The 27,943-nt window shown below is 33.6% G+C and overlaps 1 protein-coding gene across 2 annotated transcripts in view; it reads left to right on the forward strand.

Moving 5' to 3' along the window:
• Nucleotides 1-27,007, forward strand: part of LOC115222452 (3-methyl-2-oxobutanoate dehydrogenase [lipoamide] kinase, mitochondrial) — a 67,606-nt gene extending 40,599 nt beyond the window's left edge. The window contains exons 7-12 of one of the 2 annotated variants that reach the window (XR_005003245.1): nucleotides 6,280-6,353; nucleotides 23,126-23,254; nucleotides 24,493-24,582; nucleotides 24,702-24,866; nucleotides 26,539-26,746; nucleotides 26,779-27,007. Coding sequence is in view for 1 of the 2 variants with exons in the window: in XM_029792645.2 (XP_029648505.1) it covers nucleotides 6,280-6,353; nucleotides 23,126-23,254; nucleotides 24,493-24,582; nucleotides 24,702-24,866; nucleotides 26,539-26,683 (603 nt within the window). In the remaining variant the exon portion in view is untranslated. Of the gene's footprint in view, nucleotides 1-6,279; nucleotides 6,354-23,125; nucleotides 23,255-24,492; nucleotides 24,583-24,701; nucleotides 24,867-26,538 lie in introns of both variants that reach the window. The other variant, XM_029792645.2, reaches the window with a different exon arrangement.
• Nucleotides 27,008-27,943: the final 936 nt, after the last annotated feature.

Below are 27,943 nucleotides of genomic sequence, written 5' to 3' on the forward strand. Positions count from 1 at the left end.
TTCTAATTGAAATACTTGTTTTACTTTTTAAATTGCAGACAATGTAATATTACTCAAGCAAATGGCATTATGCAAATTAGCTCGTCTCATTACTAGCTAGTCTTAGCAGTCTTTAATCTTATTTTCTGATATTTAAATAATTTAACTTTGGCTCATCATCATCATAGTCATTTAACGTCCGCTTTCCATGCTAGCATGGGTCAGATGGTTTGACTGAGGGCTGGCAAGCTGGGAGGCTGCACCAGGTTCCAATCTGATCTGGTAAGGTTTCTACAGCTGGATGCCCTTCCTAACGCCAACCACTCCAAGATTGGGTGCTTTTTATGTGCCTCTGGCACAGTAGCTCGTCAAGTGACACTGACATTGGCTATGCTCAAATAGTGCTTTTGCATGCCACCAGCTCAGTTTATATTTTCGAGTTATTGCAGATATTTTGTTATTCTGATTTATTCCAATATTCTAAAATTTGAATGAATGAATGAAATTGTCTATTAGACTGTAGATTATTTCAAAAGTTGTTGACTATAATTTTTTTTTAAAGTTATATTTATTTTCCTGATAAAATTTCAGTTACTGAAAATGACTTCACTTTTACTCTCAGCGTTGGATCCTAGTTAACACCAGTTTATCCAAATCGTTGGTAACTTTTAATAAAAATTTTTTTTTTTTCACTGTGATAAGGTTCGTAGTAATTCTCCTGACACCCCCTTCTTTTGTATCTTTATAAATAGGAATTAGTGAAATTGGAAGCTGTGTTTAATCGTTTTTCAGACCTTGAAACTTTTGTGATACAATTTTCTGCGTTTATTTTAAACAAAAACCATTATTCATTGTATTGTAAACTCATATCTCTTCTACCGTGCCTTTTTTTTTTTCCCCCAAGGCCTATTTCTGATGGCATAGTTTGTGTTGAGGGTCTTAGAGAACCTCGCAAACGTATCAATTTCTTGTTTGAAACTCATTTGATTTAGTTTTGAATCCTTCAGTAGAAGAAAGGCCGAGTGGGTTTAATTAGCGTAAAGCACAAATGGGCCTCAAAGTGGGACAAAATTCTAGACGAGTGTCACAATCTTAACCTCGATTTGAAAGTAAGGTGGGTGTAACGGGAGATAACTCTCAAGTTATAGATAAGTTTTTCTTTCTGAATTTCTTTATTGGTTGTTAGGTTTAACATTGTGAACAAATGTTCGATAATGTTCTTTGCGTTAGAAAAAATGCCTCAGCTTTTATTTAAAATGTTCAGTTAATGAAAATATTTTATCAGAATGCAATTCCATTTATATTAACTATTAATTTTGTCATTAGTTAGATTAAGTAATTCTTTACTTGTAGAACGGTTCAATGACAATAATTATCTTTTCCTATTTATATTATTTAAAAAAAAATTCTTGTTCTTAGATTTAATGAGTATTCTACCAATTCTCGTATTTTAAAAGTAAAAGTCATATTGTTTTGATCTTAGAAAATGGATATTACTATGGAAATATTGATAAATTACAATTTATAGGAAAGAGACGTACAATCTCAGACCCACTTTCTGATTTCATCTTATATATACTGGCAAAACTATATAACAATTTTCTTTGAAATATTTTCGTTGTTTATAAATACAGTTTTTGTTAACTCTTAAACCACCACAGACGTTCAGGTTTTCTAGATGTGTTATGTGTAGCTCTAATAAACTCTTTTCTACCTCTGTGGTCTCGACTGTATTCTTAGTCGTCTTTTGTTAATTCTCAGATTCTGTAAAATATAAATGATCTTAGTCGTCTTTTGTTAATTCTCAGATTCTGTAAAATATAAATGATGTTTGTATCATCTGCTTGCATATATTATCATTTTTTTCCTTCTTCCACTAATAATCTTAAATAGTAGTATAAATTAGTTGAACCTCGTCACTGAGTATTTTACTAGCAATCTCTAAGTGTAGATTGCAAAGAAAATTTCCATAAAGAAATTTGATTCCTGGCACTGGAGTTATGGGTTGCCTTCTACAGTGCAGCACATTGGGAAAATGTCTTCTACCATAATTTCTGGTTGGCTAATACCTTCTAAGTAGAATTTCATTCATGGAAACTGTACATATCCTTTTACCACCATATCTGCTGTCTTTGCAGATATTCCTACCTTTATTAAATGTGGGGTAGCCATCATATAGAAAGACACATGCTTGTTTCTGTATTGTAATTTAGTCTCCGAACACTTAGCATAAAGCCATCTCCTCCTTTCTTATATATCCTCCTTTCAGTCGAAGAGCTATTTCTTTTCCCTTTCCTTGACTTGCAAGTACTTAGCCTCAGTAATGTTGGTGGTATCAAAAAAAAGCACCAAGTACACAATGTTAAAGTTGACAGTGGAACTCAGTGTAGTATTGCATTTCATTAGATCCTGTTAAGCTGTTCAGCCTATTCCAGCATGAAAAACTGACATTAAATGATAATGATGATATATTTTTGGTGATGTATATTGGCAAAGGATATAAATATTGTCTAGAAAACCAATAGGATTCAGAGTAAAAAATACTGTGGGTTGTTCGAATTGCCCAAACACTAATTTACAATATAAGATATAGAAAATAAATGTTCCTTAATGTGTAGGAACTGGGGTGGATTTATTCACTCCTGATTATGCTGCTTTATAAGTTATGTGTGTGTAATGATTTTTAATGTTCAGTTTTTCCATCCTGGCTCAGGTTGGAAAAGACTTACTGAGATAATATTCTCTGGCTGAATACTCTTTCTAACTCTAATTCTTGGTTTCAATTAAGGTGTTTCATTTCATGCCTTTGCAACACTGAGCTACTGAGCCGTGCAACCAAAGATATGAGGAGACACACACACACACACACGGAGGCACACATACAAGAAGCTATACATACATATATACATGCATGCATGACCATAGGCTACTGTAGAAAACATTTGCCCAAGTGCTCAAAACCTTGTGTTTGCAAAGCAAACCTCCTGACCGCACAGAAAGTTAGGTTTGCAACCTTGTAACTCCAGAATTGACCATGCTGCATGACACCATCTTTTCTATCAATATGTTAAGAAAATATGTCACATATTTTCATACAAAGGCATAAGGGATACAGTTATTTGAACCTTTTGCAGACTTGTGATAGATGCGTCTTGCTACTACTCAATAGGATCTATTATACTTTGATATGTTTAGGGAATAGTAAAATGAGTTAGTGATTAACTGCTTAAAATCAAAAGTGTTGTGAAAACAAGAGTGGAGTCTTTCTGAAAGATGAAAATTTAAGAACCATCTAAGTTTATACATCCATTCTATAAGTTTATATTTTAAATACAGATGGGGAATTCATGAAATGTACACAAGTGTGAACGGGTGAGGAAAGGTATATAGATTTAAGAGTTCTCTGTTTTTCTGAAATATATTGGTTTCTTGTTTGATGAATTATATATATATATCAGGTTTTTTTTTTATTTCTTAGTTTTATTTGAAATTTAGTTTCTATTAATACTGTTAATATAAACGTGTGTCTGGACAATACTGTGGTGTATATATGCATGTAAATTCTGGATGTAAAAATTTGCTTTGTATCAAGTTAGTTTCTTCCCTTTATGATTTATTTGTCTGTTCTTAGAGTTTCTTTTGTAAAATAAAATTTGCAAATTTGGTTTAAGTTTTTGTGTTGTAAGAAATTAAGAATCTGATTGTTTTAAAGCAAAATCTCTTTGTAGTGGGAGGATTTCAAAAAAGGCGAAATTGTTATCAGGAATTTAATAAGCTTGTGAAAATGGGCGGATGAAGAAAGATTGGGTAACTTAGGAATAAAGGATGCTAATGGGGTTTCAAATTCCAGAATTTCACTGAATTTCATGGAGATGTGAAAACATGTTTTTGGGGTGAATTCCTAAATTTATCTTCAGTGTGTGTGTGTGTGTGTGTGTGTGTGTTTTCTGTTGTTTTCATATTCTGTAGATAATTGTGAGAGTCTAAATTTTATTTCAAATTCAAATGTTCTTAATGACATATGTTCACAATTACAAAAATATTAGAAATATCTTCGGTTATCATTTAAGTAAATACATAGACCTGTTCTCAGATAGCTTGCTTCAAAAATTATGAAAATGACTATCACTACTATTTAATTTATATTTGATATCCTTCCATGCTGGCAAAGAAAAAAATCATGATATTCCAATAATACTATTTCATAATATTATTATTCTGTGATTTTGGAGGATTTGGTGCAAATGATGGTAACATTTTTTTTTTCTTTCAAAACACACTTTAGCTGATATTCTAATTCATTTGTCTTCAACTGAAAAACAGACGAAAGTCAAAAAAAGCAACAAGCAATATTTTGTGGTTCAGTCAGTCGGAAATTTATTCCTATAAATTTAACAAAAGGATCGTCGTTAATACAAAATTGTGCATTTTCTTGTAATGTTGTAGATCCGTTTTCAAAACTTTGAGATTTATTTTATGTCGTCTTTGCATAATCCTTTAAGCAACTGAATATAAAGAATGAAACAAAAACAAGTTCAAGAACACTAAGCAAATTTCAGGACAAACTGGTGGGTTGGTGGGAGGGGTTATACAGATACTGCTTCTTTTTCTTTTTCCTTTTAAGAAGTTACACACACACACACAGATTCATACATATACAATTATTTATGACTAGCTCCTGTTTTTGTTTTTCTTCTTTTTTTTTCATGTTTTTCATGCATATTACATTTGTCATTTAAACATTTTTTTTTATACACTGAATATTGTGTGCAAGTGTGTTTCCCTAATTGGTATTTGTCATGGGTCTTCTTACAGAGTTCTAAAAATGTTTAAGTTTATGTTTTGATTGATTGTTTGTTTGTATTTATCTGTGTTCTTCAATTTTTAATTTAATTTTTTCTTTCTTTTGCACGATAATAAGATTGATTAATCTAATTTCAAAAACAAGCTTACTGGCATTAACTAGAATACATTATCATTTCACTTTCAGGGTTTAATAATATTTCATCGTTTAGAATTGATAAATTATTTGATGGAATTTTTCATTATATTTTACACAACATGTGTAATTTTATTTTTAAGTGCTTTGAAAAGTTTTTTTTCCTTTCAGATAGTTTTTCTTTTTCCTTCTTGATATTAATTCAAATTAGATTCTTTATTACATCATACTTTAAAGTGGGAGAAAAATTCTACGATTCAATCATTAAATTGGAATAAGTACTTAACGATATTGATACATTTTAGGAAAAATATTTGACAAAGTTCATTAACTAGTGAAGTATAAAATTTAGTGGGGGGAAAATCTGATCTTATGAATTTGATGACTTTACAATTTTATTTTAGTCGAGATATTAATGTTAGGTATACATACAGTGCTTATATGTGTGTGTGTGTATGGTATAATTATTATATATCTACATATAGTTATACATCACGTTTATATATATATATAGCAATAAGAAAATGGAGGGGATCAATAGGTGGTTCATCAACTTTTAGACATTATATTATGTCAACTTATTTATTTATACCTATATATGCATGTGTATATAAATGAATATACTAGGTGTGTGTATGTATGCATGTATATATAATATATATTCCGTTATGGTGTATCAGCTGGCTGACTGAAATAAATTAAAAGCATATTGTGTATGTGTATATTGAACTGTTACCAAAGGCCACTTTGACTTACATATTTTTTGAAGTTGATAGAATAATTACGGCTGTTGATATAATTGACTATAAAGAAGATGGCACCACAGACAAGTGGGTGGCAGAAATCAGCAAGGGGAATATAAGACTATATAATTTGTGTGTGTGTCTGTAATTGAAACAACAGAATCTGAAGAAACTAGGGAAATTCTCTGTCGGCAACTAGTGCAAAATGTTTGCAAAGTGGAATTATCTTTTTGTGAATAAACGAGAAAAGTGTAACTGTTTCGGGGCAGGGTCCCTTGACTGATGTAGAGTCCCACCTGTAATATTAGGCTCCTCCTCTCTCTCTCTCTTTCTCTCTCTCTCTCTCTTTCTCTCTCTCTCTCTCTCTCTCGCAGCCAAATTAGTATTATTGTTATTATTTTTTTTCTATTTTACAAACTACATATAAGTTTGGGTGAGTAAAAACAAAGTCATGTATATACATATATATTTCTGCGAGAGAAATTCTAGAAGAAAAGAACACTTTTCTTCTCTTCTGTTGAAAAAAAAAAAAAAAAAAAACCTCTTTCTTTCTTTTAATTTTTTTTTTGTTGCCATTCTGTTGCCCACGTTTTGCCTATAGGTTCTCATTCTCCACAGCCTAACCATGTTGGGATCATCAATGTGAATTTCTCTCCTCGCAAACTTATTGAAAAGAAAGCAGAGTTTGTAAGGTAAGATATAAAACTGCATCCACCGGGACACTGTTAGGTTTCACAACTTAAATGCTATGATTATATACATATGTATTTTTTTTTTTTAATTGTTCTGACTCTGGCTGATTTTTATTTATTGATATTTTTGCTTTTTATTTACTTTTTAGGTGTGGTTAGATATGTGTATTTAAGTGTGTGTGTGTGTTAGCTTTAAAGTGTTTTTGTTTGTTGTTTTTCCTGACTTGGTTAATTTAGTTAAGGAATATTTTTAAGATTTGCCCAATATTTATTGCGTGTATATGTATGTGTGTGTGTACGTGTGTTTTATTACATGAACTGCAATTACAATAATAATTCTTCTGATATTCAGATGCTCTCTCTCTCTCTCTCTCTCTTTGTTTGTTTGTCTGTCTGTCTCTTTCTCTCTCTCTCTCTCTTGAACTAAACTATTATCATTTAGGACTAATTTTTAAACAAATACAAAATGAAAATATAATAATGATCTTTTAGCTTAGAAATTAAGCGTGGCAAAGAAAAGACGGGGCTTGTGCCCAAGGATGTTTAAACTTTTAAATTAATGTTGTAATATCAAAGGAATAAGACGTATTTATTTGACATAGCATTTCTGAGGATTTAATAAATACCTGGTATTGAGGAAAAGATTGTACTTTGTTGTCAGAAATAATGTGTGCTATTACTCTTGATAAAAGCATGGAAGTATCCACTCTGGAATGCTATATTATATAAAAGCTATATTATATATAGTCAAAACTATATTATATGACTGAAACAAAGGAAAAAAATTAAGTGATTGTGATAAGAAGGAAACATGAAGAGATTAGGCAAAAGATAGCTTAGCCATTCACTTCTATGCCCTGTTTTTCTACACTTGGCATAGCTTATGTAGCTTTGGTGACTGCTTATTAGAGGCATTATTTTGTGGCTGGATGCTTTTCTGGTCAACGACCTTTACCTGTTTTTCAATTTAGGGATGTTGATTCTCTTGTTTGCACAAAGCACAAAGTTTCACAATATATTGTTTTATAGGTGATTTAACCCTTTAATATTTAATCTGGACATATCAGGCTCAGTTATTCTATTTGCTTTATGTTCAAACTGGCCGAATCTGGCTTCACATTGTCATTCTAAAAATAAGCAATCACATCGAAATCTCAATGCTACAAGATAATGCATGATTACTTAAAATCAATGTGAATAAACAAGCAATACATTTGATAATAATCTGAATGCTAAGGGGTTAAGTGTGACATCGTTTTGTTCAAAATATGTCATGCAGATGCGCATATATGATGGGCTTAATCTAATTTTCAATTACCAGTTCCACTCACAGTGTATTGTTTAATCTAAGGGTACAGTAGAGAATATTACCCAAGGTGCCACACAGATAGAATCTGAAACCATATCCTCACAACCATTCACACGCTTAAGTAATATAATTACGGTTATAAAGTCGGTAAAGATTTTAGGATTGTCCAAGTAGTTATCTTGATTGAAATTTTCAATAATAGTTTTATCCTGCAACCACACTATTCTACTATTAGCATTGTTGTATTGGAATTAATGCAATTTGTTATATCCTCTCCACCTGCAGAAACACTCATTTGTCTGACTGAAAGCAAATTATTAATGCATAATGCAAGGGCAATGCATCATCATCATCATCGTTTAACGTCCTCCTTTCATGATGGCATGGGTTGGACAGTTTGAGGGGAACTGACCAGTCAGAAGACTGCACCACACTTCTGTGACTGTTTTGGCCTGGTTTTTACGGCTGGATGCTCTTCCTAACACCAACCACCTCACAGTGTGGACTGAGTGCTTTTTACTTGGCACCAGCACAGGCTAGGCCAGTTTTGGCATGGTTTTTACAGCTGGATGCCTTTCCAAATGTCAACCACTTTACAGTGTGGACTGGATACTTTTAATGTGACACCATGTAGTAAAGGGTAAAATTATAGAAAACTTACTAATTAATTAAATAATGAAGTTGAGAGAGAGAGAGAGATACAGGATACATTTTAGAAAGATACCACGTGTTGTTTTACAATGACTTAGAATTACAGGCCTTTTTTTGTGTGCGTTTGTGTGAGAATTGGCAAAAAGCAACTTTAGATTTGTTGACCAAAAGAAATCCTAATAAGATCCTGTATTTTGTAGTTTAGCAGATTGAATGAATAGTTTATGAAAAGTTGAGTATAATCTAAGGAGTTGTAGTAGAGTCTGGCTTTAAAATGTGATGCTTTTCAAATGCTTTGATGTTGACTCAAGAAAAATGTAAAGTATTGCATACACTTCCAGTCTGTACCAACAAAAGAAAAGTAGATATTAATTTGAATAAAAACAATCATAATAATACCAAAGGTTTATAAAAGTATTGATTCAAGATGCATGACAAAATATTAATCATGGTATTTCAATTCTTATTTTAATATGTCTAACAGAAACAGAATTGCTTAAATCTAAATATTAACACTTTTATTCACTTTTATTCACTTATCTCTGTTGAAATTCACTGACTTCATTTTAATTTATTTTGAAAGTAATGAAGAATTTAGTAAAGTAAATCTATCATTATTAAGCTGGTGTTTGGAACATAAATTAACATGGAATTTTGATGGAAGGGTTTAGTTCAGATCACTCTGAAACAGAAATTTTTTTATCATAGAACCAGGAGTGATCTCAGGCAGGCTGGAATCAAAAGAGTTAAAGACCAATATATAGCTGTTTTATTTGTGGAATGGTTGTAAGGAATATCCTCTCTCACTGGATGTGTGTGTGTGTATGTATGTATGTATATATATATATATATATATATATATATATATATATACCACACACATACACATGCTTCTCTCAGACTATTCTTTCCCTTATAAAGAATTATGCTTGAAATGTCATGCCCCCTTTTTTATCCATCATAAACTGCGCGCCAACCTAATACATTCACTGTGTACGTCTTTTTGAATTTTATTCTTTTTTATTTTTTATTTGGCTATATACACACACACACACAAACACATACAGGGTGCAGTGAATAAATTGTCGTCTAAATTATGCAAAATTGAAAATAACACTGACATCTCATTTTTACAGATATAATTTATCAAAATTACATAAAAATATCTTGAAATACTAAAGAGTAGATTTATTCAATAAAATCGCCATTGGCTTCAACCACAGCCTCCAGGTGACTTCAGAATCTCCTGCAACACTTCTGGACGGTCTCCTTGTTTAAGTTTATGATTGCTGCCATAATCCTTGCCTTTGGTTCATCTTTGGTGTTACAAGGAGTTTTGTTGGTCTCTTGCTCAACTGTGCCCCACGCATAATAATGAAGGTGTTTGCAGTCTGGGGAGATAGGTGGTCAGATGTTAGGGGTGATGTGGTCACAGCTATGACTTTGTTCTCTTGCTTGTTGTGGCATGGTGCAGAGTCCTGTTGCCAGACATAGGGCCTTCCAGCAGCCACCCTCTTGATCCAGAGTAACACTACCTCGTTCATGCCCTTGATGCAGGCCTCCGTCTTGAGTCTGAGGCCATGTGGGAAGGTGAACGGAGGCATAACATCCCCATCACTAGTGATCACTCCAAACATCATGGTGTTGACTGGATGTTTGATTTTTTATCACTCTCGGTACGTGTCTTCAGATTGACACCAAAACACTCTGAAGTGTTCATATTGGAGCTTCCGGTGCAAATGCCAAAAAGTACAACATGTCATTTCCAAATTTCTGGCAGAGTGAATTGTGCCATGGTGCTGTTTTTCTTACAGACAGTGCTCAGCTGACCCTACCATACTGTGTAGTCAACAAAATCAAAAGCAAATAATGCACTTGCACGAAATTAAAAATATAAAATGGCGTCAATTTACCCATTGCACCCTCTGTGTGTATGTATATATATACACACACACACACACACACACACACACACATACCCATACATAATTTTCTATCAAAATTTCCTTGTATGTATTTTTTAACAAATTTTGGCTTTCTATTACATTTCTATCATCACCACTTGCTTTCTTTTTTCTCTTCTTCAGACATTTGTTCTCATTCCTCATGGTGGTGGTGGGGGGGGGGTCAAAATAAAAAAATCTGTATTCTTTTTTTCATCATTTTCATATAAACTACAAAATTCTATTAACAAAATATATACATGTTATAGGATTTTTAAAAAAGTTTTCAATAATTGATGTTTTTAATTCTTGTTCAGAATCATCTTATTGTACATACATTTTCATACACACACACATACACAGTGAGTTTTCTGCTGTTTATCTGTCTATCCAAATCCATCATAAGGTACTTGTTGACCCAGAGCTACAGTAAAAGACATTTACTCAAATGTGGTTGTGGTGCAAGTAAATTTGCTTATTTATGTAATGGGTCTTTGTGAACGTAAACAGTGTGAATTCATAACCTGATTTCTATTGTTATTCGGTCAAAGACACACTTGGTCGATCATCAGTTCTTTGTTTATCCAGAACTACACCTTACATTGGTGGCTACTTTTAGCAGCCCTTTTGCCCATCTCTATGGCTTTCTGTTCAGGTTTTTGCCCTATGCTTGTGTCATAGGAAAGGTACACACATCTCAAAAATTGTTGAGAAAGCCGAGAGTGTCTTAGCATCACTCAGTAAGACCTTTGTCAGCCACTCTCCAGCCATCTATTTAAAGCTGTATATGATTGTGGTATGTCCACGCTTAAAATTTGCATCACCAGTCTGGAACCCCTATTTTGCTTAGCTTATCAATCTCCTGGAAACTGTTGAGAAATGTGCAACAAGACGAATACCTGTCATCAGGCATCTACCATATTCTTAATGCCTTGCTTCTCTGCACAATGGATGCATTAAAGCTCTGACATCTGGCAACTAACTTGGTAGACGCCCACAAGGTTATCCAATAACAACCTTGGGCACCTTATTGAATTCCATATATAATACATGTGGACATGCTTACAAAATCCAAAAGTTGCACCCATGACTTTCGAACACATTTTCTCATGCTCTGAATTGCTGAATAAACTACCCACATCATCCGTTAGCTGTCGGGACACTACATCCTTCAAAACTGCCATGCTTCCTGATGTTTGCTAGCAATACACCTGATGCCCCCCCCCCACTCACCCACCTCCCTCCTTTTTTTGTTATTGGCTCATTCACTGTTCACTTCCTGTGCATTATTTTATGTACTGTTCATGCACTTTTGGCCACATTTTTTTCTTTTTCCGATGAGTTGTAGTGCACCTGAGCACTGCATATGTTCATTATATTATATCAATTGTGCTCTTCTCTGTATAATTTAACCCTTTTGTTATCACATTTCTATTGAAAACTCATTATTAAGCTGGGGTTTGGAACAAAAGAGATGCACGAAATTTTATTGGAAGCTTTATTTAGATATCTGCATATCTAAGTGTGTGTGCATATATATACACATACAGGGTCTTTTAAATAAATTGAGACAGTTTTTACAATGCATAAAACTAAATAATGGTAGTAGACAGGATATAAATTTAATGTAACATTTATTACAACAAAAACATTTATCACACTAAACAGCCGTCCTTTTGGGCAATTACTGCCTCCATGTGAGAATGAAATTTTTTGCATGTTGCATGCATGATGCAGATCTTCAAACTGTTGACACTCAAATGAGGTAAAGCATTGGTCCTTGCTTGAAATATGTTCTGTAAAAAGTTATTGTGAAGGTTTAAATCTGGGCTATTACTGGGCCAGATGTTGGCCCTCATGAACAATGACACCTTCTCACCAAAGAAGGCTTGTGTTATTTTTGACCCATGGCATGGTGCAGAATCCTGGATAAGAACCCCCCATTGTCAAGCCCAAACTTCTGTTCAATCTGAGGTAACAGAGAGTTCTTCATGATGTCCAGATACTCCTTTGTGCCAATCTTGAAACCAGACTGAATGAAGTGTGAATCCATGACCCTTCCATCACTCACCACAGCTCCAAATACTATCACTGAGGCAGGATTCTTAGTCTCAAACACAGCGGGATATCAGAAGGATTTCTGCGATACACCTCAGTGTCCATGGTGAACTTCTCATCCTCAAACATGAGAGTTTTTCCTGCTCTTTGATGCTTGATGAATGACAGAAGCTTTGGGCATCTTTCGGCTGATTGCTTTGGCTTTAGTTGTTAGGAGTTGACCACATCATCAAATATAGCTAGTCATGCTAAGGTTCTTGTTCACAGCTCTGGACACAGTGGATAGGGACACATTGTGTAGATTCAATTGAGCGTTTGGGGCCAGCAAGAAACTTTGGATTGCGCCTGCTTTCTTTTCTGTCAATCTTTCCTCTCTTTTTTATATACACAATAAACTGTTGCTTTTGAAAGTTTCAGCAACTTAACTATTTTATTGGCAGTGTGCCTGGCTCATGCCAAAACAACAATGGGGGAATGATCCTGTTGTTCCATGACTTTCTGTTGTCAAATCAGTTGGCTATTTACCTGAAAAATAAAAAGGATTAGATTTTCAAGCAAGCAGGCTCAACTACTTAAAATTGGTCTCAATTTATCTGCAAGACACTGTGTATATATATCTATATGCATATGTATAAGTGTGTGTATTATATATATATATATATATATATATATATATATATATATGCATATCTTTAAGTGTGTGTGTGTTATCTCTACAAAGTTTCTATAGAAAGTTTGTAGAGATAATACACACACACACTGAAAGTTACGTTTCATATCTGAATACATCTATGTAAACAATGTAATCAGAGATAGAAAAATAGTTGATGAGTGTATATGCATATTTCAGGAATTCTTGTTCTTTCTTCAGTACCACATCCAACCCATTAACCATCCACAAACACTGCTAGTGTGTTCATGGATGGTGAATGAGTTGGACATGGTGTTGAAGAGAGTGTAATGATTCCTGAAATATGCATATAAACCCATGAACTATTTTTCTACCTTTATTTGCATTGTTTACATAGACATATTCAGATATAAAATGTAACTTTCAATGCATGCTCTGGTTTCTACAGAGAACCTGTAGAGATAATTTTAAAAAGTGACTGAATTGCACTGCTAACACAGGTGGGACACAGCATTGACATATCAACCTTTAATTTAATTAGTGGTATATTTTGGTTGCATAACAAAATACAGTGTCTCTACCAGAAATGTATGTTTATGCATATATGCGTATCATCATTTAACATCCGCTTTCCATGCTGGCATGGGTTGGACAGTTTGACTGAGGGCTGGCAAACCAGATGGCTGCACCAGGCTCCAATCTTGATCTAGCTGGAGTTTCTACAGCTGGATGCCCTTCCCAACACCAACCACTCCGAGAGTGTAGTGGATGTTTTTACATGCCACCGGCATGGGGGGCAGTACTGGCAAAAACCTCGCTCGAATCTTTTTACACATGCCACCAGCACAGGTCATATGTATGTGTATATGTGCGTATGTGTATATATATATATATATATATATATGATAATGATACATACACACACACCTATATATATATTTATACAGGTGTTGCCAAAAGTTTGCAAAATAAAAAAAATTTTAATTATGCCCATGTACAATTCAATTCAAATATATAGAACATAGAGATATTCTTACCCAATAACTGATCGCATGGTTCAATATCCTTTAATTGAACCATTGGATCAGTTATTAGGTAATCATACCTGTGTTGTGTATATTTGAATCAAATTGTACTTGGGCATAACAATTTGAATTTTTTTTTTTTTAATGTTCCAAGCTTTTAGCCACAACTGTTCGTATAAAAATATTTTATATGATTATCCAGTATTTTTTTTTTTTTTTGGTTGAATAAATTTTCAAGACCACTTGTTTACTATCTTCTTGGGGTCCATCAAACCAGGTGAACAATGGCCATGCTGGAAAGTTGCCATCCACTTTTATCTGTACTAAACATGAAAAGTACACATGAAAATATTTTAATTACTATTGATGTATTTTATAACTTTTTTAAAATCTTATTCAGCAATTGCATATTGATCATCTGAAAGATATTGATCATTGTGTCTCCCATTTAACTGACGCTTAAGCGAAAATGTGCATAAGATTTGTCGAGCAGCTGGTTGGAGTAAATATATTTTATTAAAAACAAGAAAATAAAATCAATTGTAATAAGTTTAGGTAGCAGCTCTTCATAACATGCATTTGCTGATATTTCAGAAATCAACTGAAATTGGTTTTGCATGAGCATGCATTTCTAAACCTTTTGTCCTTTTGTACAAGTGTGAATTATATATATATATATATATATATATATATATATATATATATAATATATATATATATATATATATACGAAAGAAGGTTTGAAAATGCAATTTAAAAGATGTTTATTTACTTTACCGGTTTCACTCTTTGGAAAAAGATTGTCAAAAGTAACATGTAGAAGTTTGGTTGCGTTAATTATTGGTTGTTGCAAATTGCTACATTACATATATACAGTCTTTGGTGACAGGGACATGGCAACAACCAATGATTAACGCAACCAAACTTCTATATGTTACTTTTGACAATCTTTTTCCAAAGAGTGAAACCGGTAAAGTAAATAAGCATCTTTTAAATTGCATTTTCAAACCTTCTTTCATATATAATTCCACTTGTGCAGTACCCCACAACTCCACTTTGTTATATATATATATATATATATATATATAATATATATATATATATATTGATGTGTGTACAACGATGAATTTCTGATAAGGTTTTCAGTTTTTCCCAAGCTGTGTTTGGTGTTTGTAGTAGTTATAACTTATTAGTAATTTAACTGTTTGGATTGAGTTCTTTGACACTACTTTCTGTGAAGACCATTTAATTAGCACGCTGGTGGTTTGAAAAAAAAAATACTATATGATTAATGAAATTTAACAACTGTGCATTATGTTCATAAAGAAATATAAGGTTTATATATTTATTTATCATAATATCAAAATATTATGAGACATTTTGGTGCCAAGTAGAGAATGAACAGGCATTTAAACTGCCTATATCCAACCAAAATATTCTGTCTGTTCTATGTTCAAAGTGACCAGTTGTAGCCTCTCATACCTACCCTACAATCTAATTCTAAATATATACAATCACATCATTAAAAATTTGAAGCTACCAGATGATATAGGATTGATTCAAAACAATGTAAATAAATTGACAGTAATCTGAACGCTAGAGATTTAACCTCCCATATGAGGCCTGAATATTTTAGTTCTTGCATTTTCAAATCAATCATATCTGACCTCTCATACCTACCCTACAATGTCATTCTAAAAAATAATTACATCATTGAAATCTCTCAGCCACTAGATAATGCATGATTAATTCAAAAACAATGTGAAGAAATAAGGATTACATTTGACAGAGTAAAAAGGGACAGCACCTAGAAAGTGATGATGATACTTCCATGCCAGAGACTTACATCTCTTTCTCAACCTGAACAGAAAAGGACTTTGGCCATGTACAAGAAACTGGTGATCACTGAGTTGTAGTAGTTGGTAGCTAGATCCACTGGCACTGTGTACCTTTTTCATTCCCTGTATCAAATATAAATCTGCCATGCCTGTCCTGTTGTCAGAAAGTGAAATGAGAAGGTTAAATATAGGTGCATGCTGCAAAACATTACCTTTGATTATCTTCCATTTATGGTCTGTTGAAGTTTACACACACACACATGTATGTATTTCTGAAAGCTTTTGATGTAAAAACATTAGGTAAATAATATTATACATCTTGTCAGATTTAATGTTATGAAATTCTATATCTGTCTATCTTTAAGCTTTAGACAGAGCATTTAATTCAGTTTTATTTGTGTTTTAGACAGTAATGTTGTAGGTCAAGGATAGGAGTGGCTGTGTGGTAAGTAGCTTGCTAACCAACCACATGGTTCCGGGTTCATCTTGGGCAAGTGTCTTCTGCTATAGCCCCGGGCCGACCAATGCCTTGTGAGTGGATTTGGTAGACGGAAACTGAAAGAAGCCTGTCGTATATATGTATATATATGTGTGTATGTGTGTTTGTCCCCCTAGCATTGCTTGACAACTGATGCTGGTGTGTTTACGTCCCTGTCACTTAGCGGTTCAGCAAAAGAGACCGATAGAATAAGTACTGGGCTTACAAAGAATAAGTCCTGGGGTCGATTTGCTCGACTAAAGGCGGTGCTCCAGCATGGCCACAGTCAAATGACAAACAAGTAAAAGAGTAAAAAGAAAGTAATACTGGCACTCTGTCAGTTATGACAACGAGGGTTCCAGTTCACCTGATCAACAGAACAACCTGCTTTTCCAATTACATTACTGAAAGTGTCATTTCTCGGGACATGAAACTGTCTTTTTTTTAAATTTTTTTCATACAAATCTTCTCTTTTTTTTTATATTGAAATATTGAAAATAAAATCATCCATCATGATGTTATGCAAGGACCTGCTAAATAGTGTTCTAAAAACAAGCTAAATAGAAAGAAAACTACTTGTCTAAAGTCATCTAAATTTTTTATTATTTTTCTCAAATTAAACTAAACACAGGCAGTGTTTTTATTTGGAAACCTGGTTACAAAAGAGTTAACACCTGCACTACCCATTATTAGTGAAGTCCATTCAGCAGGCAAAAATGATTTCCACCTGTAATTCAGTGTCGCACAATCTCCCTGAGAACTACGTTGAGAGTATACGTGTCTATGGAGTGCTCAGCCACTTTCATGTTAATTTCACAAGCAGGTTGTTCTGTTGATCAGCTCAACTGGAACCCTCGTTGTCATAACTGACAGAGTGCCAGTATATAAGAAGACTATCATACAACAGTATCCTTGACCTACAACTTTACTGTCTAAAACACAAGTAAAACTGAGAAGTTTTATTTGAAGTCAAACTGGTCGGTTAAGCTTATAACCTTAAGGAATATAAGAGAAATTTTAAAAAGGATTTGTTTTTGTTTTTTTTCCTAACTGTGTATTGATCTTACTGAATGTGTAATGTGAATACGAACAAACAAGCTGAAGTAGGTTGAAGGAGATTTGTGTTCTGAGCTAAGATTTATAATACTTGTGAAATATTAGGGTAGCTGATAAGAGAATATTCTGTAATGAAATTCAATCCATGTAACTGGAAAAAAAAGCAAAATTTGCTGATAACGTTAGCATTTTAGGATTTATTATTATATCAATTTATCTTGTCTCGACTTACTTAGGTTTGCCTTTTAAAAAATCTTTTTGCTCTATTTCAAGAACTGATTCTTTAATCTGGATAGTAATAATTTTTAATGTGGACACAAGGTCAAACCATTCGAAGGGGCAGTTACTTGATTGCAGTGGCAGCTCATAGATAAAATTAGTGGGGGTGCTGCTTCAGAAAATTTTTAGCCGTAGTTTTTATATTGTGTCAAAGGAAAGAAACATATAAAAAGAAAATTTATATATAAACTTGATCAGTTCACGTTTTAGCCACTGCCAGGTAGTGTGTTTAATTTGTTCACTGAACACCGCCACGAATACCCCCTTGTTTTTCAAAAATCACCCCTAGATCATAAAATAAGGGGTGAGGGAATGTTCCCTATTTTTCAAATCCTAGCAGCAACACTGAAGCTGGAATCAGGATAATAATTTAATTCTACACTTTATCCCATTCAAGAATATAAACACATTTTAAGCACAACACACACACAGTCAAAAAGAAACACTACCTTTCACCCGGCACTGTCGTTCATGCAGTGCTCCCTCTCCCTAGTGTGAAGCTTCCTATCTCAGATATGAGCATGTACACAGTCAAAGACTGTGTTGCTGGAACTGTTAAGTGCACAATTCTATACAAGGATTTTTGTGTTTTTTTTTCATAAACTAGGGGAGGGCTACTGACATTAAGCTTATGGATTATATAATCATCATCATCATAATGTACAAGTATAAAGAAAGAATTAAAGAAAAAAAGAACTCATTATATTGAATGTTGTCGATAAGTATTTTAATGAATACAAGGCATCTTTCTGATGTTTTAAGGATTCTGTCAATTCTTATATGTGTGGCGGCATTCACCTGAGTTGCATTGAGCTGACTCTGACCAACAATATGTCTTGTAGTTCATGATCAGAGTTTCAGTGTGAATACAAGTTTACATTGTGGTCACATGTCTACAAACTTTGGAATAGTGTGATCCATAGCAGCTCATCTTGCTGCCATGTGTCAGCCATCTCTGGGGGATTTGCTGACCAATTTACTGCCAATTTCAGAGCAGATGTAGTCTGGGTTTGAAGTGGGTCCTAGAACTATGGGGTACCTCACTCCCATTGGTATTCTAGCATGCTGGACACCAACCTGGAATTTCTGAAGGTCCATGCTATTGCTAGATTGTCGTCGAGCCTGCACTAGGTTCATCTGTTTTTTGACAGGTTTTACTTTTAGTTTTGTTGGGTTTCTAGCAACCTTCCTCATCAGGCTTGCCTAGTAGGAGTGTTGGTTTAAGTTGCCAACGACTCGACCATGCAACAGATTGTATTGGATTTCATGAATTCTGCCAAATTATCACCTTTAAAAGAAAGATGATGATAATTAATAGACTTGTAATTATAATGACAGAAAATAAGCTTTAAAAATATCATCTCTGAATACGGAGCACTAAATGATACGACAGTTGAATAGCCAAGTCAGCTTATTCTTCTATTGCTGTATATTGTTTTTTTACTGATAGCTTATTATTGTCATATACTTAAGATTTTTCCCCTCTCCCTAATTTGAAAATTCTAGGAGAGATGAAAACACTTTATTATAAACTAGCAGTATCGCCTGGCGTTGCTCGGGTTTGTAAGAGAAATAACTATATAAGCATTTTTAGAAATGTAAAGTATAATAGCCATCTCAATATGGTTAACCACAAAGTGGGGGTGTTACTGTAGCTTTTTACGTTCTGAGATTTAACAATATATAATAGCAAAAAAATGCATTAAAAATGGGAAAAAAATTATGGTAAATTTTTTTTTTTAATCGTAGAGTCATCGTAGACGCGCGCTAATACCCAGAAGGGCTTGATATGAATCACGACTATAAGATACCCGGTTTTGGTTAAACTGCACCGCAAAATGTGGGAGTAGTTAGGAATCTAAATCGTAGGAGACAGACACACAACTTCACTTTTATATATAAAGATATGTATGTATTCTTTTTCTCTCTTGTGTGTATGTGACAGGAATGTAAAACTGAAAGGCACACTATGTGAAGATTTAATGCTAAGTGGATAAATTCTCTGATTGCTCATGTCTGCTACATCAGCTTCTTATTCTTGGTCCATATTTGAAGAAGCATTTCATTGTGTCTACTGGCAGGACACTGAATTTTATGATGCTAGAAATGGGCAGCACATCTTTGGAAATGTTATGTTGTAATAAGAATGGTGTCCTGTTTTATGTGTTTAGTTTGGGGGCTAAACATCTACTTCATTTCTTCTTGTGCTGATCCTTATCATTTGGTGTATGCATGCAATGAGAGATACAGTGAATATTTTTTTTTTTTCTTCTTAACCCTTTAGCATATCCAGTCCAAATATTCCACTTTTGCATGTTGTAACTGACCTGATCTAGCCTCTCACACTTACCTGACAATATCATTGAAATCTCATAGCTACAAGATAAAGCATGATTAATTCAAAACAATGTGAATAAATAAGCATCACATTTGACAGAAAAATGTGAATGCTTAAGAGTTAAACTGATATCTTGCTGGAATGTTCAAGACTTTGATTAAACAAAATTTCACTCAAATCATCTCTCTCTCTCTCTCTCTCTCTATATATATATATATATATATATATATATATAATATATATATATATATAACACACACACACACCACACACACACACACACACACACACACACATATATATATAAATTAGAGAAGAACCACCATGAAGCAATTCAACTATGATATACTTAATCATACCATATAGAAAAAAATTAAAGATACGATAAAACATTTACCTAAAACTAAATATATATAGACATATATAATATATTGTGAAATTTGATTTAGTATTACTAAATTAAATTTTTTCCTGTAAGTTTGGAATCATATTCCCTAATATTATTATCATTATATATATATATATATATGATGATGGGTGATGGACTCTCACGTTGTTAGACAACATATGAGGGTTCAACAATTTCTTGCTGAACAACCACACAGGTGATTTGTTTATAGTGATCAAATGTTTGTGTTGACATAAGCTCACTCCCTCCATCAAATCGACATTACCTGTACAGGTGCAACAGGTGTCAGATGACTAAATGATCACAGAGCAACGTGAAATGGAGTGCTTTGCTCAAGAATGCAACGCTAGGTCTGGGAATTGAACCCATGATCTCGCAATTATGATTGCAACACCTTAACCACTATGCCATATGCTTTCACACACACACACACACACCACACATATATATATATATATATATATATATATATTATATATATATATATATATATATATATATATATATATATTTCGAAATCGAATTGAACCAGCCAGGATCCCTGGTCTGGTGGTACGAAAAAGCACTATCCGACTCGTGGCCGATGCCAGCACCGCCTCGACTGGCTTCCGTGCCGGTGGCACATAAAATACACCAATCCGACCGTGGCCGTTGCCAGCCTCGCCTGGCACCTGTGCAGGTGGCACGTAAAAAGCACCCACTACACTCACGGAGTGGTTGGCGTTAGGAAGGGCATCCAGCTGTAGAAACATTGCCAGATTAGACTGGAGCCTGGTGCAGCCTTCTGGCTTCCCAGAACCCCAGTCGAACCATCCAACCCATGCTAGCATGGAGAACGGACGTTAAACGATGATGATGATGATGATATATATATATTTATTGTGTGTGTGTTTTGAGTGTGATATGAAAAGATGTGCAAAACGTGCTCAATACATACAGCAAAGTTTATATCATAAGTTACTTCATCATTGTTTAACATCCGTTTTCCATGCTAGCATGGGTTGGATGGTTTGACTAGGGTCTGGGAAGCCAGGAGGATGCGCCAGGCTCCAGTCTGATCTGGCAGTGTTTCTACAGCTGGATGCCCTTCCTAATGCCAATCACTCCATGAGTGTAGTGGGTGTTTTTTATGTACCACCAACACAGGGGCCAGAGGAGGCTGGCAAACGGCTACGATCAGTTGGTGCTTTTTATGTGTCACCGACACGGATGCCAGTCAGGCAGCGTTGATATCGGCCATGTTTGGATGTTGCTTTTTAAGTGCCACCGGCACGGGTATCACAACTTCAATTTCCATTTGATTTTGATGTACTTGACTCAGTAGGTCTCCTCAAGCACAGCAGGTCACCCTACGATCCAAGGTTAGCACAGCAGGCCATCCTGCGAGCCATGAACTCACTTCATTTGTTGGGTCTTCGCAGTCACAGCGTATCTCAGAGGTATCTGAGAAAATGCTTTGATCACAGTTTCTTCATGCTTATTTTTGTAAAGTGTGTGTGATTGATTTATCTGCAATTTGTGTGAGAGTATGGTTTAATAAATGCATTTGTCACCATTCTTCCAACAAACTCAAACCCATTCAAATTGCAATAAGTTAGTTAAACCAGGGTGAAAAGAAACAACTGAAGTTAATTCAGGTTTAAATGATTGTGTGTGTGTGTGTGTGTGTGTGTGTGTGTGCAGGGTCTACTTGGTATCTGAGTTTGCCATCAAGTGAATTTGTGTTGTTTACATAAGTAAAGTAATAATATTTGTAGAAAAGCTTAGCGGTATTTTGCCTGCCGCTACATTCTGAGTTCAAATTCCACCGAGGTCGACTTAGCCTTTCATCCTTTCGGGGTCGATTAAATAAGTACCAGTTATGCACTGGGGTCGACGTAATCGACTTAATCCCTTTGTCTGTCCTTGTTTGTCTCCTCTATGTTTAGCCCCTTGTGGGCAATAAAGAAATAAGTAAAGCTGTGATAGCCATTTTAAAAACAAACACACACACACACACATTGCTATATCCACTTTATTTTATTTTGTAAAAGTACTTTGTGTCAGTCTTTTCTTGTCTTTAAATCTATAACCTTGGTCAGTGGAAAATGTATTCCTTTGTATCCGATGTGTTACAGTGGAATAACAAGAACAGCCAAGTGGTAGATAAAGGCCAAAAGGCTTTGATAATGGCTTTGTTTTTTATGGTGATGGTGTTTCGTTTAGAGCACATGATCTCACATCAAATCTGTTGCCAAACAAGTACAGTATTAGTGACATTTTCCCCCACATCTTGCTCACTTCCAACTATTACAATCTTAATTTTATGTCATGTTGCATAGATTTCTTTCCAGCTTTCAATTATTATTATTATCATTATTATTATCAATAATAATAATAATAACAATTATCATTGTTAATGATAATTATAATAAAAATTATCATTATTAATGATAATAATAATAATAATTTGTTTATTGAAGTACTGATTTAACTTTTGTTTTTTTTTTGTTGTTTTTTTTCTGGTGGTTGGGGCAAATTAAATTTTTCTGCATATTTCATTTGTTGTTCCCTTCATCTTTGTCTATTAGCCTACTAACAATTTTTCCCCCTCAGGCATATTAATCTTATCTCATAGTTTTTAACATTTGTTTGTTTGTTCTTGTTTTGTTTCTTTGATAGATTTCTTTCAGTAGTTTTTGTTTGTTTGTTTTATTTTTTTCAGGTGATTTCTTTCCAGTTTCTTTTAAAATTAGTCTTTATTTTTGTACATTTTAGGAGTGTTTGCGAAGCTAAATATGGAGCAGCTCCCAATGTCCGTTTGAATGGCCATCTGAATGTAACATTTCCATATATAGCACCTCCGCTTGATTACATTTTAGGTGAAATTCTGAAGAATTCCATGAGGTAAGGTTTTGTTTTGGTCATTTTTCTGTGTATTTATCTCATGTCCCGTTTTTCCCTGTTGTATAGGGTTGGACTGATTTACAAATTTTGTACCAGCTTATCTAGCCCCCCCCCCCCTCTCGATCATACCTCATCATTTCATCTTGTAAACCTGTATATCATTTCTCAGTGGTTTATTACATCTCATGTTTTCTTTTGAATTATTCTTTCAGCTAGTTATTGAGATGTTCTTGCAACTCATGATTTCTGTATAATTATGTGGTTAGTGTCATTGCTGCTATGGTTGTTGTTGTTTTTGTTTTTTTATATTTAGCCAATTTGCTGTAATTAAATAGAGGAGTATTTTTTTTAAAAAATGAAAGGTAGGTAATCATACTCCAAACTTTACTTGTTAAGACATTTTAGTTTAATTATAATTCAGACCAGACTACCCAGAATAAAAGAGTTACTTATTCAAGTTAGCTAACTCTATCTTGTCTTGCTGATACATTTACACTGATAGAGACAAATCCAATCAATTCACATGCTTAACCCTTTTGATACCAACCCACACAAAACCGGCTCTGGCTCTGTAGTATTAATGTCTTGTTTTCATAAGTTTTGAATTAAAATCTTCCACCAAACCTTAGTTGCAATTTATGTTCCTAACACTAGCTGAATGATAATTAAGTTATTTTACTAGATTCTTTGTTATATTTAAAATAATTGAAAGAAACACAGAGCATCTCAAAATAAATACAGTAACGAAAGGGTTAATAAGTTTAGTTGTCTTTCTTACTGTATCAGTTATTATATTTTACATGCAACTTGCAGTGCAGGACATCCCTGCATCAGCTGTCAGTGACAGGTCTTTGTTGTTTCAGCACTTTCCATGGTGGTGTTTGTTTCTCTGTCAGTACAGAGCAGCATTGATCTTACCAAAGACTGAATATAATCAAATACCATTAGTATTATAATGATAATGACTTAAATTACTTGTGTCAGTCTTCTACAGCAGGGTTTGGGCTTAGCAATTTGTCGCTTCCATTATTCAACAAAAATTCTATGACATACTTTTTCATATCTCTGTATTTGAATCTTTTTTGTTTCTTATTGATAAATTAAGTACTAGGTTTTTTTTCTCTGGTTGATTTAACTGACTACACTTCTTTACTATATATTTCTGGCCTTGTGGCAATTTAGATTAAAAAACAGAAATCATTGTAGTTATATAATCTTTTATATGTTTATTTTTATAGAGCAACTGTGGAAAGTCACTTAGATAATTTGAATCATCTCCCTGACATTGTCGTGACCATTTCTAATAATGATGTAGATTTTGTTATCAGGTTAGTGACTTAAATGCATACTTTCTTTCTTTCTTTCTTTCTTTCTTTCTTCAACGTATATCACACTATCCCATCATCTTTTAGTTGTTTCCTTCTAATTGTTGCTTTTCAATTTTCAGAGTCTCTGATAGGGGAGGTGGCATTCTTCATTCCATTGTCAAGAAAGTGTTTGAATACAGTTTTACAACCAGTGGCAATATAACAGATGACCGAGTTGATGGTGGTTTATTTGGTACTATAACTCAGTCAGATTACACTGGTCCTGCTCCAGGTTCAATGCATGGGTGAGTGCATGTTATATTTATTATATATTTATTATAGAAAATGATAGGATGTAGAAAGCAGCAGGCTGGCAACTTGCTCAACTGTAAACAGTATGATTGACTATAGCAAAGTAGTAATAATAAATCTTTTTTTTTTATATAACATATTACAGCCTGTAAACTTATGAGATAGTCTCTTGCTGAAGTCAGTCCACTGCTGGACTAGAAGTATTTCTGCAAACTTGCTTGATGATGCAGTTCTGACTTATTTACAGTGTTTATCTGTGCTGGTATTTAAAACATTTTTAAAATGAAATTTTATGTGTACTAAAAGCATGTTTATATACTTAATAGATTTAAACTATTAACATGTTTAAACATTATTTGAGTTTATAATATTGAATTTTCTGTATGTGACAATGACATTGCTGTGAATATTTTTATTTGCAATCTGAGAAATTCTAATTTACTTCCAATATAGGCGTCAAATTGATAGTTATCGTGCTGGATGGAGAGCTTAATAGTAGTCACCTTTGTCGTCTTTTGTCTGTTTTTGGTAAAAGTGTACCAACAGCAAGTCAATGGATTGGTAGAACTGAAAGATTGCCAAGCTTGATGTTTTGTTGTATTTGTTCTGGCTTTTTTGCATTCTGAGTTCAAATCTTGCTATGGCCTACTCAGGTGTAGACTTAACCCTTAGTTTTGTTAAACACCATCTCCTGATACCTTAAGTGCCTTTAACTGAACTTATTCTATTGCAAGCATCCAGGTTGAGCTTCCGGTTTGAGGATACCTTCTATTCACTTCTTCCACCAGTCTTGAAGGCCATGTTACACATCTTGGTTGCTGCTTTCCCTCTTTACTAAAAGATTAAGAAATAGAGAGAGGGAGAATTACCTCAAAATATTTTGAAGAAATTGGCTTATAGGCTCTTACTGAAAGTAGTTTAGAACTGAGTAAAAAGCACTAGTGCTGGTGCCATGTAAAAAGCACCCAGTACACTGTAAAATGGTTGGCATTAGGAAGGAAATCCAGTTGTAGAAATCAAGCCAAAACAGACAATTAGAGTCTGGTGTGCAGCTCTCCAGCTTACCATTTTCTGTCAAATTGTCCAACCTATGCCAGCATAGAAAATGGATGTTAAATTATGATATTGATAATGATGATATCAGTCCAGTCGTGTAGTTAAGTTATTGGACAGAAATTGCTAAATAGTTACCTTAACCCTTTCGTTACCAACCCGGCTGAAACCGGCTCTGTAGTACAAATGTTTTGTTTTCATAAGTTTTGAATTAAAATTTTCCACTAAACATTAGTCACAAGTTATGTTCCTAACACTAGCTTGATGATAACTTAAGTTATTTTACTAAATTCTTTGTTATATTTAAAACGATTGAAAGAAACTCAGAGCATCTCAAAATAAATACGGTAACGAAAGGGTTAATAGATTTTTAATAAATGATTCGGTATTTATATTATGTTGCTAACATAATGTTTCGTTGTGTCTTTGGGTATGGTAACTTGTTGCAATCAGCAGTCTGGTAATACTTGCCAAAAATTGATACTTGTACATTGCACATAATTTGAATCAGACATGTTCAACAGCTTTTATCTTGGACAGCTGATTCAAATCTTCAAAAAATATTCATTTTAAATAAACAAGGCATGTTATACTATGTACATTCTTTTACAGATATGGATTTGGATTGCCCTGCTCAAAAGCTTACTCAGAATATCTTGGTGGACAACTGACCCTGGAAACATTACAAGGAATTGGCACTGATGTTTATCTTCGATTGAGGCATGTAGATGGAAAACGGGAAAGTTTCCGGATCTAGATGATTTTTTTTTTCGTCTCATTTCCTTTTTTGAATTTCTGGCTGACCTTTTTCTTTTTTTTTTCTTTTCTTTTTTTTTTTTTTTTTTTTTTTTCCCCATTCGTTAGATAGTCAGTCAACTATAATTAAAATATATATGTGTGATGGGCCAGTTTTATGGTATTGATCAGTGGATTATAGCAGAAAAAGATATTGTGTGATACACTATGAATAAAATGCAAAATAATGCTTTTAAATCGAAGAGAAAACAATTTTGCAAAATAGAGTGTAAAGTTGATTGTGTCTCTTAAAATTTAAAATAAAAATAAAAAAGAATTTGAAAAACAATAAACAAAGCTGGCAAACTATTTTTTGCCAATTAAATTGAATAAAAAAATACTCATTTTATTATCCTGAATTGTATTATTTTTTTTATGCATTGTAATGCATAATTGATACACACACACACACATATATATTACAACTTTTCTTTTTAGCAAAAATAATTGTAAGGATTTCTTGTAAAAAAAAAATACAGATAACTTCTCGAAAAGAAAAAAAAAATTGCTACACAGGGAAGTTTGTGACAAAACAAAGAAAAAGTATTAAAATCTTACGAAAAACTTAGTAAAAAAGATTGGTTCAACTTGAGTAAGTAAAAAAAACCTTTTGAAACATAAACACTGACAAAATTTAAAGGACTCATAGGGAGTCAGAAACAGGAAGAAATTAGTTTTGGTTCTTTTGAATCAAGTATAATGAAATGTGTAGAATTTAAAAGAAAGAAGTCAGTATTTGTGTTGTTGCAAGTAAGTGTATGAATTTAGTAATAGAAAATCTTGTAAAGATTTTAGTGTGTACATGTGAAGTACACTAAGAACTATAATTTTCAAAAAAAATGTGTTTTGATTTTAAAATCTATTTAACTTTCAAAGTAGTATTGCTAAGGAAATATATTTGTTTTTATTAGGTAGGTGTGTGTCAAGGGCATTTAAAATTAATTTAAAAAAAAAAACAACAAAAAACACCACAGTTGTACAATTTTGATAAAGCTCTTTTGGTTTGCATGCAAACTATTATTAGCATCACTTCTTTGTTCCTTTTTGTTATTACTTACTTTCTGTATTGGAGAGTCGTTTTAGTCAGATGTGAAGTTTAGAAACATTCACCTTTTATTTTAACCGTTTCACCTCTTATAATTGGTTGAGCACAGCTGAGAAATGCACCTGCCCTTGTCTGAGCTGCTGAAATTGGTAGGAAAAAGCAAGTTATCTTAAAGCT

The sequence above is a fragment of the Octopus sinensis genome, linkage group LG20, assembly GCF_006345805.1.
Source record: "Octopus sinensis linkage group LG20, ASM634580v1, whole genome shotgun sequence".
Lineage (NCBI taxonomy): Eukaryota > Metazoa > Mollusca > Cephalopoda > Octopoda > Octopodidae > Octopus > Octopus sinensis.